Source organism: Amphibalanus amphitrite, unplaced genomic scaffold, assembly GCF_019059575.1.
Source record: "Amphibalanus amphitrite isolate SeventyFive unplaced genomic scaffold, NRLGWU_Aamphi_draft 000508F_arrow, whole genome shotgun sequence".
Taxonomy (NCBI): domain Eukaryota; kingdom Metazoa; phylum Arthropoda; class Thecostraca; order Balanomorpha; family Balanidae; genus Amphibalanus; species Amphibalanus amphitrite.
Genome location: NW_024882002.1, coordinates 136,622 through 152,692, shown reverse-complemented (window position 1 = coordinate 152,692; position 16,071 = coordinate 136,622). Strand labels below are relative to the sequence as shown.

The 16,071-nt window shown below is 46.4% G+C and overlaps 1 protein-coding gene across 1 annotated transcript in view; it reads right to left on the bottom strand.

Moving 5' to 3' along the window:
- Window positions 1-1,728: 1,728 nt before the first annotated feature.
- LOC122392948 (obscurin-like) overlaps window positions 1,729-16,071 on the bottom strand; it is an 87,820-nt gene continuing 73,477 nt past the window's right edge. The window contains exons 5-6 of the mRNA XM_043388330.1: window positions 13,286-13,383; window positions 1,729-4,024 (exon numbers count right to left, since the gene is read on the bottom strand). Coding sequence (XP_043244265.1) covers window positions 3,903-4,024; window positions 13,286-13,383 — 220 coding nt within the window. The 3' untranslated portion in view covers window positions 1,729-3,902. The remainder of the gene's footprint in view (window positions 4,025-13,285; window positions 13,384-16,071) is intronic.

The following is a 16,071-nucleotide window of genomic DNA, read 5'->3' as shown; positions in this document are numbered from 1 at the left end:
TGAAATCGATAATTTTTTTCGGTAAGAAATTCTTGACCAGACACTGAAGCTGCCAAAACTCACGTGAGAGCTTCGATAATGAACTTGGAGCCAGCGTCCTTTTGAAAATAAACGAACTATAGTGCCGTACGTTTCAGCGGTGGCCCATTTGAGCTTATGTTTTTCTTTTTGCCAGACGATAGATTTAAATTAAAATTAGAATTTAGGTCTACAAGTGCTTTCAAACTTTTTCTTCGCTTTTTATAAAGGCGCGCCGTTCCGTATATTTTTCATCAGCAATAACATTCATAATAAACAGGAGAGAATAGCTGTCGGTCTCATTTCACCTTCCATACTGCAATCTTAATGACCCTCTTTTCTTTTCTCGTTACAACATTTTCAATTCGGATTCTTCATTTCGCATGTTTGATGTTAGGCCACCGTTGGCCATATGTGAACAGTGAAACTATCCGTACATTTATGCTTTTCTAAAAAGATAAAAGCAATGAAGGTTTTGTTTGCCAACGATAGGCATTTTTATAACATTAGTTTGCCCTGAACGGATAGGTACACCAAAAATCCGCGATATTAATTGGATGCGACGCTCGTGTCATGTCAAATGCAGCCACCGTATGTTTATGTCTTTATTTAATTATCCGGCATCGTATTGGAAGAAATGTTTTATTTATCATCGCCTTATTGGTTTCTGCATTTGTTACTTCGTTATGAGTTATCGCTTACAACAAAGCGGATGTCGATAGCGATATTCATGAAACTGAATTATTGACTCTTGATTCTTGATTCTTGATTCTTGATTCTTGATTTATTCTGCTAACGGGCCGCCACAAATTATTGTATTCGGTACCGGTGCTGATTTTCCGCCCAGCAGGTCGTCTTGATGGCTCGTTCAGAGCCATACAAATCAACAGATAAAATCAAATAATACAACAAATAAGAAGAGAGAGAAAACGACAGATATAGAGAGACGGAGAGCGAGAGGAAGAGAGAGAGAGAGAGAGAGAGAGAGAGAGAGAGAGAGAGAGAGAGAGAGAGAGAGAGAGAGAGAGAGAGAGTGAAGAAGAGAGATAAATAGAAAAAGACATGGAGAATGGAGATGTAGAGCGAACAGGACGGGAAAAATATTTACAGAAAGAAAACAAGAGTACATTATAGCATCATGTGCCGGAAACTGTATTATATTTAACATCAAGCCAGCCAATTGCAGCGTACTTGCATTTATCAGCAATGGAACTCCTTTATTATTTATTTCGCTCGTTTGTCTCAACCTCTGAAAATGCCTTGTGTGGTCTACCGCAGTAATAAAACAGCGGGCCAGATCCAATAGCTTACGGATGGCGGACGTTTGTCTTTACGCCGGAATCAGACTTCCATTCCGACCACTTTGAGTATTTTATGACTATGAAAGCGGCGTTTTTCATGCAGCTTATGCTGATTTATGTATCACAAAAATGAGCTCATAGCTGCTTGCGTTTGCTCAATACAATGTTGTTTGTTTAAGAACGATTTATATAATTTTCTTATGTCAGAGATTCTGCTTACAGCCAACGTGATTGGCGGTCAGCTTAACCATTTATTTATACGTGTAGTTTGCTGGTGAGCTATCCATTTCTCAGTACCTATATGAAATAGCAGATCGATTTGAAAATGAAGTGTGACGAGTATTTTCTCCACATCTTGATAAAGTCAAGTTAAATGATGTCCTTAACGGCAATAATAGCACAAACACAGTTCACATAGGGTGGCTGTATTTTCATTCTCTCTCATGTTCTCATAATTTTCTGGGCACAAATCAACAGACAACAAACACATTTCTGGCTTTCGCACATCGCACACTGACCAATCCCCATTGCATTCGTCAAAAACTTCCACGCATTGCGCATCATTCGTTACTTGCAACGGTCACTTTATTACGATACACAATACACATATCATACAATTGTAATTATAGCGACATTGTTATTTACGATCGACGAAAGTAATGCTGTGTTGTGGCTGTTTTTCTTCTTAGTGAAAATATTCTATTTTACAAGGAAATGTAGTTGCTCATTTTCGACAATTGAAAGGTCTACGTTTATTCACATTTTCGAAAACAGAGACTAAATAGAAAAGAAATTAAGCCAACCTCTAAACAAGAGCAGGAAAACAACATTGAAGTTAAGGACAACCATCGATGAGGAAGATATGCGTATCAACTTGAAAACCTGACATTTGACGGAATACATATTTCAAATTCACTTCTATCATATAAAATAACAAGTTTCAAGTTTCAAAGTGAAAACTTTATGCTAATCGCTTCCACTGAAAGCAAAGAAACAAATTTTCTGCAGATGAATCAATTTTGCCAATGCATCGTTCTGGTTTATTTGTTGCGTTTTGCATTTCTCATTTAGCGACAGTCATAGATAAACTGCACTGGGTATTTATGTTGTTTACATACATTGCATACACCGTGTCTCATTTGACATCTAACTTTTCATATTGCACACTTTCAGTCTATTTAAGGACGGCCGAGTGTTTGCCGAATACATACTTGGCGGCGTCCTTATAGCATAATTCTGTCCATTTTCCATAGCACAAATACCATTGATTTCCACTTCACATTGACGCATATATACGGAACACATACACAATCTGCCATTGTTGCCGATGTCAGCACACCGCGCGGCCCCCGCTGTTCGTTCTGGGATACAGTGGAGCATCCGGGTCTATAAGCGGAACGCTGACTGCTGTCTCAGGAGCATGCATCAGCACTCGCCGCTGCCACACGAGTGCCGCATCGCAGAATGCTCAATGCTGTCAGTAGCCGCGTTTACATAGGGCTAGTTGCCAGATAGTGGAATTCCGATACCGAGACATTTATTCCACTAACGAGACATGTCATGCAAATTCCGCTAGTTCTGAAGAACTATCCGGCCTTCTGGCTGGATAGGTCGTCAGAACTAGCGGAATGTGCCTGAAATGTCTCGTTAGTGGAATAAATGTCTCGGTATCGGAATTCCACTATCTGGCAACTAGCCCTATGTAAACGCGGCTAGTGTCTCTCTGCATATTGCATCCTGAATCCTGATGCCTCACGAGTGGCCATACACAGGACGCTTCCTGCTGCCTTGCATTTGTCTCCCAGTAGAATGTTCACCGATTTCTCATCAGTTGCCTGCTGTCTCGTGTCTCTCCCGACCAGACCTGCTGAGTCACTCACTTATTACCCACTGCGCGTCTCAGTTATCTACATAGTAAGACCAGCCGTAACTCCGAGTTCACGGCTTCCTCCGATGGCCGGCCCAGTTGTCCCCACCGGAGCGCTCAAAGGGCAGCCCACGCTTCTTCTCAGTCGATCGGACCATATTGCCAGTTCTCACCATTCCGGACTCAGGGTGGGGAAGGGCTCGAAAGTGCGGGGGAGCAGTCAGTCACCACAGAACGTTAGTTCATTTTCGAATTTCGCACCACACTCTTCCACAATCTTTCACAATCCACAGTTTCTCCGAACACCAAACAGCACATAAACAGGACAACGGAGCTCGAGTATCAGCTGTCCGCCTTCTTTGTGATCAGGTTTTATGGCAGATTCAGCGCATATCGTGGAGCGCAGGAGACTTGCATGGCTCAGTGAGTGTAATGGGCTTCGTATGTATAAGCTAGTTTCTATAGCTGTAGAGGGCACTCGGCAGGGACCGGGCGCAGACATCCCTGCCGTGACTGTTACGTCATAATTACGTCAGTGGCCCATCGGCCCATGGGGCTCCCACACGAGGTCACTGCTCACTGCGCTGCGGTCACTGCGCTGCGGTCACTGCGTCACTGATCAATGTTTCACTCCGTCCTCTAGTGTCCCGTCACTTGGACTGTCACGTCCCATAATCTGACCGCTGACTGCGCACTCCGGTGGCCTGGGCGCAGTTTCACCGGCGGATCGAGTGGTTCACCAGCACCATCAGTAGCACCAGCTCCAGCACCAGCAGCGGAGAGCCGCCGCACTGCCGGCACCTGGCAGAGTTGTGCTGCATCGCTGCCGGATGCTCACCTGAAACAGAGAGCAATGCTGAGACGTTAGGGTTAGGCCATTGAGTTATAGCAGCAGCGGAGGCTGTTAGTCCAGGAGTTGTTACATATTATCATTTGTGAACAGCGAATACAATGCGTAGATGGATGAGTGAAATGTACAAGTAGATAACAAGATAAAATCTTTATTTCACTTGCTCATGTGTTGACTTCTAGAAATGACGCGTTACTTTTAAAGCTACAAGATTATTTGCGAAACGATTGCTGGCTTCTCTCATTGTCCCAAGGTCCATCGTCTTCACATGAGCCGTGTGTGCTTATTACAAAACGTTTTCTATTTTTAGCCGTCATATCAACAACAGTTTCTTTATAGTGTCAACAGCTGCGCTGTAGACCACCTCTCACTGTGATCTGTATTGCCGGATGTGCACAAATACCTAAGCTGGAGAACTTCTCCGGCACAGAGAACAAACGTCCCAATATCAGTTCTGACCATACGGCATTCGGCGTCGGTCGCCCACAATGCATTGCCGGTCGTTATGGAGCCGATTCCAGCCGCGTAACGATCGCGGCAATCAGGGCTCGTTCATCTGCGACGAAACATTTATGAGCTGGCGCCGGCTGCAGTGGGGCATCAGAAGAGAAATGACACCCGGTCGGACATTATTGGCTGGGCGCAGGGGTGAAAAATTGTATCGTTTTGTCGTTGTCGACGACAACCGAGAAGACGATCTTATGGCGACCACGCGCCGCGCCTGAACTGATTAAGACCTCCCGCTTAGTGCGGTTAGAAGCGCGCAATCCATCCGCCTCTGCCCACCCAACCCAATCGCCTCTGCCCACGCAAACTATTCTCTGTCCCTCCCATCACATCGACTCGCAGTTCTCGAGTCCGTTACCTCCCGTACGCGGCAGCATCCCAGTGGAAAATTTCCTGGTAGCTACAGACATATTCCAACTCCCCGTAGCTATTTAGTACGCAGCTCCCCGTAGCTGCGTCGTTCGACCATCGTTCAGACGGCCGATCGGCGACCCTCATAAAGACGACCAATGGCATACCAAGTGGTCGCCGTGGTTGTCCGCTGGCAACACGTGTCTGGCAAATCTAGTACATTCCAGGACTCGGCCGGCCCCTGCCCGCACCCTTCAGCGCCGCCCCCGGCCGGCGGCCAGTTAGCGTCCCCTCTAATCCGCCGGGGCTCCTTTTGTGACGTCAAAACCCACCCCGGTGGCGCCTGGGGGTAGGTCCGCGGCGGGACATCTTGAGTGGGACCGTGTCAGTGCCGGTAATGTTTTGGTGAGGCCGAGGGGAGGGCACGCCATGTCATGCCCACGAGGATATGGAGGCTCAGGACTTCAGAGGTCGAGGAACACGGATCGTCGGACAATTGAGCCTGACGGCTGAGCGCCCTGCGCTATCAAAAAGGAGCGGAATCATAATATATTCGCACGCAGGGTACGTGGCGTCTGCACGACTGAAGTGTACCAACTTGAGCACGTTTTGTTCAAAGGTGAGTGGAAGTCGACCAGTGGCACCGTCGAAGGGTCACCGAAAGGGTCAAAAGGGCTGTCTAATCTTTTCCGCGGCGCTGTACAGCTCTATATGATTGGTTCCCGAGTTGTGCGCCGGTGTTAAAAAAAATTGAAATGCAATATCTTTCATGACCTCCGGTGACCTGACCTTTGACTTAGCCTATAAAACGAATGTCATATTTTCGCCCTTATTTTGGACGTTCTTTCGAATGCCGTTTACTGCTTGTCACTACGTGACCAGGATCCGAGTTAAAAGGGCGGGGTGTTTGACCCCCCCCCCTCCCGAGCAGGGCGTGGAAATCAAGGACCCCCAGCGGGCGCGGGTTAGACATCTTGAGTTGACAACCAAATAAGCCCGTTTTCCTTTGGACGACAACCACCGAAACACTTTTTCCAGCCCTGGCTGGGCGGACAGAGTGCCACCCACGTTAAACTGAGTGCCACCGGAATTAGTTAGAGTGTTTCCGAAATTTGAAAGAGTGCTTCCGGAGCTAGAAATAAAGCTACCGGAATTAGAAAGGGTGTCACCCGAGTAAGACAGAGTGCTGGCGGAGTTAGGCTCAGTTGTCGGAGTTAGACGGAGTGCTGCAGGGGTTAGAAGGAGGGGCCCGCGGCAGACGGAGCGTTCCTGCCTTAGACTGCCGGGTTAAACTGTCTATGCTTTCTGCGTTAGACGACGGTGTGCTCCCTGCGTCAGACCGAGTGCTTCCACGACATACAAAGTGCTTCCTACGCCAGAAGGAGTACCTTTCCCTCCAGACGGTCCGAAAACAGGCACTGAGCGGAGACGGTTCGGTTCAGAACGGGCCGATAGGGATGAGTCGGGTGAGGTCGGGTAGGAACGAGTTGAACTGAGGCAGCCAGGATGAGGTGGAAAAAGTTCGAGGTGGAAAAAATCAAACGGTCCAACTGACAGCAAAAATCATCCTGTACGTCTAATAGCGGAGAGTTATTGTGTGAGAGTGGAGTTGGGTCAATGTGCTGGGAAGAGATGTCAATAAATTTCGCTTACTTAGAGATATTCTTAAAGCCATTTTTGCTTGTGATGACGCCAAACATCGACACATTCGGAAAAACAAGCATTGGTATTCCATAACGATTTTAGTTTTTGCAGCAATGTAACGTTTTGATATAAGTAGTTTTGATGCATGACATACAGGGTGATTCATAGCCATGTGACCTATTTAGTTGATCTCTCTTGAGAAGACGATTGCATGTTTCCGCGTGAATTTTCACGTGCTAGTAGAAAATTTTATGAAGTTTTGTTCTATCTTGGTCTGGTCTGTGTGTATCGCTCAAGAAGTACACAGCGCAGCAAAAAGTAAAGATGTGTAATTTGTATAGGTTAACGCAGTCCGTCAAGCAAACACAAAGATGTTTCTGCACGTCTGAGGGCGCCTTGCACCCAAGGGAAACTCCAAAGAAAATAACAATTCATAGAATCGTTAATCAATTAAAAGCAGAGGGCACGGTTCAGTGATAAACACGGCCCAAAAAAAAATGGCAAGCGAACCCCGGAAACTTTTTTTTTTGGGATTTTTTTTTTTTTAATTTATTTCGTTCATATACGCACATATGATGTATAGGTACACGTACATCGTGAATCACATGTCACTCATGTATATGGATGCTTGCACATATTGGGCATGTCACAATGCGAGCGCACCAAACGTTCACAAAAATCGCCCCGCCCCGCATCGCCCCGCGAATCCCACATGTACTCGTTCTCGCTGGGGCGATGCCCCAGGCCGCCGGCCGGGCCCGCGACCCGTCACCCTGATAGGGTGGCGAGCCGCGCGCCCGGCCGGCCGGCCGACCCTTAATAGGGCCGGCCTCCGGTTAGCCGGGTTGGGTTAGGGGCGGGCGGGACACGCTATGCAACAGAGGCGTTTCTTAGAGAAAGCGGGCATGTGAGAGTATGTGTTTGTGTGTGATGTTTGTGTTGTGTGTATAGGTGTGTGTGTGTGTGGGTGGGTGTGGGTGTGGGTGTGTGTTTGCATTTGTGTGTGTGTGTATAGGTGCGTGCGTGTGTGTGCGTGGGTGCGTGGGCCGGAAGCTCCGGGGATGCCGCGGCGACCTTGTTTTCTCAATTAGTTGCTTTGCAGAATTTGTGCGAGTGTTCCCCACTTTGTCTGAAATTCGTTCAGTTTGTCCTTTGACTTATATCGATTGTATTCTTTTTGCGCTTCCATCTTCAGCGTATTTAGCATGAAATTGAGAGAAGGGGTGCTTTTATTCAATCGGGCCCTGTGTACGACGTATTTACAAACTGTTATGACAATGATATCTATGCTTTGCATATCGTTAAGAAAGAACCAGTTTGTTATGTTAACGTATATAGCTTTGTTATATCTTTGCTTTATGTGTGATAAAACTTCTTTGATAAATATTTTAACTTTTGGGCAGAACCATAAGAGGTGAACTAGTGTTTCGATCGGTTCTCGACAGAAGGAACATTCGCTCGACGGCTCTATTTTCATTAGATGTAGCGATTTGTTTGTTGGAAATAAGCGTGTAACTATTCTATAATGAAAATACATAAAATAAGTGGACATGGTGGCAAGTAATACATTTTTTGTCGTTCCTATGATGTGACTACCGGTATCTCGTACCCACTTTTCTTTAATCCTCCGGTCGGCTGATATGTGTTTTTGGGTAAGGGATTGAACAAATATGTTGTATGCATACTTCGAAAATTTTTGTTCATTCATCACCAATTTTATTTTAAAAGGTATGTTTGGATTATCAATTGTTATTTTTTCACCGGACCGCAAACAATTTGGGAGGCTACGTACTAAACCCTCGTAGCAGAGAAAGGACATTTTAATTTGATAACTATTTTCTATTTCTTCTCTAGAATACAATTTTTCGGTTGTTTTGTCAAACAAATCGCAAATAAAACGAAGTCCTTTCCTTTCCCATGCAGTGATGATGGTTTTGGAAAATTTAGTATGATCCGAGAACCAGATTGTTTCCGATAAAATTTCTTCTGCGGTTGGTTTATAAACTGTAGCCAGTCTCATAAGGGCGTTTATGATATCTTTGTAGAAAGTGTTAGTTATCTTGGATTTTTCCACAGACAGTTTTTCTTTCCCGTAAGTGAGCAATCTTGTCGCATCGGGTATCTGTGTGTACGCCACATGTGTCCATTCAGCTTTAGATATCATTAACCGCTTCAGCCATGCTAGTTTCATGCTATCGATGAATGCCTTAACATCTACCATCTTCAGTCCATCGCGTTCATACCTTTGGATGAGTTTGGTGCGTTTTATTTTATCCCCCTTGTTACACCATATGAAGTTGTAAAGAAGGGTTTCAATCTCTTTTATCTGTTGGGCAGGGGGATTTGGCAGTGCCATAAATATGTGTACTAGCTTGGATATTAGTAAGGCTTTAATTATGCATATTTTCCCTATTGGGGTGAGATTTCTTCTTTTCCATTGTTCGATATCTCTGTTAATATTATGAACTTTTTCCTCCAAGTTTCGCTGCGTAATATTGTCAGTATTGTTGCTAAAATAAATCCCAAGAATTTTGAGTTCCTTCACTACCTTTATATGGCACCTGGAAGATAGTTGGTCTGTTGTTAATGTTCCTATTGGTAGACATGACGTTTTGTCTAGATTTACTTTTAGTCCTGATAGTTTAGCGAATTTCATCAATATCTCTAAGGCGCCTGATATCGAGGTGCTTGTTCCGTCAAGTAACAAGATCGTATCATCGGCATATTGTGAAATTCGGATTTGTTTATTTGGGGATACATTAACTCCTTTAATTGATTTAGATTTATTTATTAACCCTGCTAAAACTTCGACTGCAATATTAAACAAATATCCTGAAGACGGGTCGCCTTGTCTGATTCCACGCTGTAACGTTATCGCTGAGCCTAAAGCCCGGTTCTGACTGCCGAAATCGATCGGAGCGGATGGTAAGCGTATGGTGATCGTATGGTGAGCGTGGCTGGCGGAAAAAGATAAAAATCTCTAGGCCCGATACGATCTGGTAACTGGTAGACCGTATCGTGCGAATCGTGGGTATCGTGTGGGAGTCTGCGTCCGCCATTACTGCCGGCGGTGATAGATAAGAACGAAATAAATACTTTTTACGCTTGAAGAGACGTTAAATGTAGTTTAAAACATCTCTCTAATTCAATAATTTAGTTTGAGTAGTCGGCTCTGACTATTCCGTGAAGTTAATCAACATTTCGGCTTGATTGGAGCAGCATGGCGGCGGAAACCATTCTCGGCCGTGGAAGGTACGCAATTTTGAAAATGCGTGGAAAAATAGAAAATCATGTCAAATTGTCCTGGAAAGTAACCTACAACCTAAAAGTGAGTATTGTGAATGCTGTGCATCGGTTTTCTTGAAAATCGGTTCGTTGAAATTGACAGAAATTCATTGGTAAGATATCTATGTACCATCTCCAGTGTCGCCGGTAAATCGCCGGTCACCACGAGGCTTGCCAGCTCGGCAGAGCGCAGGCGCACAGATGACGTCATCTGAGGGAAGCGTGTTGATTGGCCGCCATGAACGGGACGAGATCTATAAAGAGGGAAATTAATACTTTTCAGACTTAAAAAGAGGTTAAATGTAGTTAAAACATTTCTGAATTTAAGTATCAAATTAACATTATTGGGTAAGGCTTTTTCGTGCAATAAAATTAATACTTTGATGTAATTGACGCACCTGAACGAATCAATGATTTTTCGTATGGTATCTTCTAAGTGGAAGTACCTACTTTGATTATAAGTATGTCAATCAAGCTTATTTATTTATAGTCACCGTGATTTACTAATAAGATAAGTTATATCAAATATTTTAGCGCAAACCTTCCACAAGACAGCAGCAAGAAAAGCTGCAGCACAGCGAGTTCCCCACACGATGTCAACTGTACGATACGATCAAGACAAAAGATAAACTCAATCCATCTTTCGACGGAACGCACTACGACGTACGATCTGCCGCTACCGAACGACGCGCACAGTCACGTTTTTTCCCGGTTCTCACTGCACACATACGATTACCATCGCGGCGATCGGGAAACGGGCGTGCCGATCCCCATCCCATCACCATACGATCACGATACGATCACCATACGATCCACCAAACGATCGAAAAACGGCAGTCAGAACCGGGCTTAAGTGTCCGTTGATCATAATTCGGGAATAGTTTTCAGGATTAAGATACAGACAGTTAATCATTTTTAAGAAATAGGGGCCGAGTTTTAGACATCGGAGGACTGATCTTAAATATGTCCACGATACTGACTCGAAAGCCGCTTCGAAGTCTGCAGCTAGAATCATTGCGTCCATATTCTTTTCTTTTACTGACTCTATTGTATCAAAAAGTAAGCGAGTATTTTCTCCAATATATCTTCCAGATATATAAGCAGTTTGGGAGGAGCTAATTATTTTATCTATTATACTCTTGAAACGAATAGCTACGGCGGATGAAACTATTTTATAGTCGACATTTAACAATGTTATCGGCCTCCACCCTTTCAATGAATGTGGTGATTTACCTTGTTTGGGAATCATTTTTATTATCCCTTCTCTGTGAGAATTTAATTTTTGGCCTTGTGTGAGTGATGCGATAAAAGCTCTGTGTAAAAATGGCCCTAGTTCTGCCCAGAAAGTTCTAAAAAATTCAACGGGAAAGCCATTTGATCCCGGTGTTTTCCCTCTTTTCATAGAACGTAACGCGTTAGTTAACTCTTCCATTGTAAGTTGCGATTCTAATCTTAAGCTATCGCTTTGAGACACTGTCTTAGTAATGTTCTTCTTCACGACTGATTCCTCGGAAACTTGATTTCAAAGAGCGCTGAGGTCAGGTGGGCGTCACACTCGCCGGAGCTCAACGTCGTGGAATTCTTCCTCTGGGGCTATGCAAAGTCCGAGGTCTATGAGGAGAGTCCCCAGGATATTCTGGGGCTGAAGGATGCCATTGGAAGCTGCTTTGGTTCTATTTCCTTAGAAATGTTGTGCGTCCGCGCCATCGCCAACTCTAGGCTCTGGCGCTGGAGTGCATCCGTCGCCGAGGTGGCCATTTTGAACATCTTGTCTAAAAGAAGTGTGGGAGTCGAAGGAAAAGTATTTGTGACTGATGCTATACATGGATCAAAACTTCAGATTTGGCTGTTTAATATGGTACTTGGCAATGGCATGTAACACGAATGCATTTCCTGTAGTTTTCATTTATTTTCGGTCACACGGCTATGAATCACCCTGTACATGCTCATTTTAGTGACCTGCCCAACACGCTAAGTGAACGAATGCTATATCTGTCGTCGATATCGTCTGCCATGTCCGCATCATTACCCTCGAGGTGTTCGTATTTCACATCCTGAATGTCAGGATGTCTGCCAGACGGGTCAAATTACGTCCAACTAACCGCCGAGCCGCGTTAGTGCCGAGCCGGCCGCGTTCATTCGCGTCCGACCGAGCCGGGCAGCTAACCTGGCGGGCCGCGGCCAGACCACAGATGAGCCGTGAGCCGCTGGGGCCGAGCCGGACCTCGCTAAGCCGACAGGCTTTGGCGGCGGCCGGCCGGCGGCGCGATTGGTCCGTCCTGCGTTAATGGAGCTCCGCGCCGGTCTCCGCCGAGAGACAAACACTGTCGTTCAGTGGCGCGTTCGACAATTCTTTTTGGGCACACTAGGGTCGCCGGCGCCGCTACGACGGTGTCGTTACGAGTCGCCCACGCAGTTACAAAAGGGAACGACCGACCCAGTTGCCGAGTAAGCGTTCGCTCCCATATCTTGCCATCGGATGGCGACTTTTGTGGGTGTGTGAGTTCGTTCTCGGAAGTATTGCACCGGTTGTGAGATTTAAGTGCGTTTTAGAACGCCTCGTAAATCGAAACGGCACGCTATGGACATTAAACGATTGCTTCGGGCTCATGATGATCCGACGAGAACTGTCGGCTCAGTTGAAACTGCTGACGTCCGTCGACCTTATTGCTTGTGATTGCTGCCGTACCAAACAGCACTTCGAAAATCGTAACGCACAGCAGAAACGCACTCCCCAGACATTCACATCGATTTTCATCGTCCATTCTTCAATCTGATAAATATGTGAAGTGGACTGCGAGCCGTGCATGCGATCGATTGCATGGATGATCAATATTCGAACAGTCTGGGCGATAAATTTGGCGGCCGACCAGGAAGTCTGGGGTCTCACAATGTTTCTTGCAAGCAGGGAGGGTCGACAGGTCAAAGGACGAAGGGTTATCGGCCAACTTTTCCTGCGCCACTGCCGGTAGCACACGCTCGGTCTCTCGGGAGGAGTCATCGCCTCCCCAACCCTATACAGAAAGGCCCGTAAAGCGACCGAACGCGCCCTCGCCGCTAAAGGCATGCCCGCGCCCGATGAGGCTCACATAAACTACTGATCTATGCGGCCCCGGTAAGTAGGTGAGCGAAAATACCTCAGCGCCGGCGGGATAGCACGCTCGCAAATAACGTGGATTAAGAACAGTGTTTGGTCCAGATTTAGGAGGGTTCTGAGAAAAACAGAAATAGTTTTGTGTTACCAGAACAAAGGGGCATCGAGCAGGCCACTAAGGTCAGTCACAGCAGTGTGGTTGGTTTCAGATCAAATAACAATAAAAGCAAAGCATCCAAATCCACCCATAACTGGAAATGTCAGCGTAGTTCGTGCACTCCGTGACAGTGCATTTCGATTCCGGTGCATTGTCGCCGTGCTGTGTTGTGTTGTTGTCGCTGATGACGGTGTTGACGCCGATGACGTACCGTTGATGACGTGCAGCACGGCAGACACGGGGTCGATGCCGACCGGGGAGCATGTGTAGACTCCGGAGTCACTGTCCACCACACCGGTGATGTGCAGCCTGGAACACGGCCAGAAAACATCAGTTAAAATGGTGACAAATGTAGACGCCTAATGCAAGAGACAAGAGGAACACACATTTTGGGGGAATATGAACTTGAACATGAAGTTAGATATAAAAAGGATCCGAACTCCGAAAAAGTGGGCCATCTCGCTCTATAGCTAAATCAATAGATCATTGGATAAGAGGAATCAGTTGAGCTCTGAAATGGAAAGAATATTGTCGGGTATTACTTTGTTTGTAAGAAACCAAAAGGAAGCATCATATAGCAGATGATGTTATTTCTAGATATTTCATTTTATTGTCTGCGCACGGTGCATATCGCGAGAGTGACTATTCACCTACACCAGATTTTTACAACCAATTCTAACGGTACTGATAATCGCTAGTCCAAGTCTAATTTTTGTCCGTGGCACAATTTGTATACCTGTTGCTTCAGATTGTTGACCGATGACTACAAAGCCATACTAAAAGCCATGTAGACTAAAAAGCCATACAGACAAAGCACCAATCTACCCTCCACCGTCAGCACCCTGTCGAGTTTGCCGATGATTCACCGATCAGCCGAGTTCTTTGGGGGACAGCGACAGGAAGGATAAGACTTTTGTCGCTGCCATCTGCATACTGAGTGAACGCATCTGCATATAAACTAGGCGTGATCGGTGGTCTGGCGCTACGCGTGGAATCCCTGTCTCGTCCCTCGCTTCCTTGCCGTCTCGTCTCTCCCTCGTCGTGTTGTCGGGCAGTCAGTGCCGGTCCTATGGGAACGTTTGGACAGGGAACGAACATGGCCATTGGCCATCAGCATCGAGCGTGGCAGAAGGTATGTAGGTATAAGGCGGCCTAGGTGATACAATGTCGTCTTACAAAGCTGTCAGGCTGCTCCTCAGCTATTGAAAGGACATATGACCCTACAGGTCAAATGTCAACATGTACATATATTTATTATCAACGCCCTCCTGATAAAACAGCTTTAAGACGCATCGTGCCATGACACCTTCTAATTATTCGCAATGATGATAACACGTTATCACACTCCACGCATTTCACATTCTATGACAGGGCGCAATTTAGCCAATGCATAATGCAGTTTCACCAGCGTTGAAATGCACCGTTTGAAACTGATACATCAAAGATCAAACGCCGGGCTTTATCAGTCCATTGTGCGTTTGTCAGGAGTTTTTTTTTAGAATTGCCGCGTTGACTGTAGTAGAACGCTAATGTTAGACACACGCCGGTGTCTGCTATTTACTTTAGCCCGGTGAGCAGTCTGCCTGTTCTTACAACAGCCTGTCACCATCGACTGTCTGTACCGACATCAGCCTGCCGGCGCTGGCTATCGACTCTGTCGGGTTCGACGTTAGTCAGCGGCGCCGATCAGTCTCCCGCTGTCACCGTCGCCCCTCTCCGGGGACTGGAGCCAGCGCCCCGCGCGCGGCCGTAATGCGGTTTTCCTGTCGCCGCCCGGCGCCCACTGTGCACCCCCCGTGCCGCCGGCGGTCCGTCGCCATCGGCGCTGGACGCACGCACCTGGCGATAATCACCCACGCGGGGGGCGGGGGAGGGGCGGGGTGGCTACCGATCGTCTGCGATTGGCTCCTATCGCCTGTAATCAACGCATCGGCAGGTGGACGGTGGCGCTCTGAACAGCCGCGGAGGCGTCACGAGCCTGGTAACGCGGCTGGAGTTCTCTGCTGCGCCGCCGAGCGAGCGAGATCACCCGAGTTTTTATCCTCGGGGGAAGTTTGTTCACTTTTAATGGGACCACAACAGGCTGGCGGAAGATGGACTGGAGCGAGTTTATAGAGCAAACAGCCATTATGTCGAAGCGTAAACAAAATAAAGTCGGGTGGTTTGTTTAAAGATTAGTCGTCTGACGTCTGTTCCGAGCAATTCTTTGAAAAATAACGTCCCGAGTTGTCTATGGCTGAGAAATGGTGCTGTGGGAGTGGATGATTTAGTGATTATTGGTTGCAATTGGTAAGACGGATTTCATTTGATATTTTCAGCACGGCGATATGATTAACAACGTGCAAGTTCATTTCCCTAAATGCATCGAACTGTCACGTTTCGATGCATATATTCAGCAACGCCAATACGTTGCATTCGAGTAGTTGAGGCTAACCCGATGGCTGACTTGAATTGCATTCCTTCCAGTCGACAGCTAAGGTCATGTGTAGCCAATGGCTAGCGCTGGTACGTCAAAATGTCAATTTCCTTGAACGCATTAGAGCGTTTTTGATTTGACAACGGGTGGGCGGGCGGAATTATTTGGTGCTTTCGCCAGGCGTCGCCCACATCCGGTGCCTGATCAAGCGTCATCAGGGAGGCGTTAGGCCGGCTGTAAATCAGAGGGCCGACTCCGGCATCTGCCCCTCCCCCACGACCCCAAGCTCAGTCGAGGTCCCCCTCCCCAGCCTATGGTTGGGGGGGAGAAGTCGATCTTATAAAAAAGGGGTAAAGGCGGACACTTATATGTCGTTCTAAACAAACAGGCACTAAATACAAATGCAGTGTTTTGCAATCTGTGCCGAGTTGACAGGAGAATGAAATATAAATCTTTAGTGGCCGATCGTTTTGCAAATCGGCCCAGGTAAGACTAACAGGCAATGGCGTAAGCAGGAAATTTATAGCATATATACGTAATTGTCGGTACGTGATAAATAAGAACGATTTTGACTTCAGATT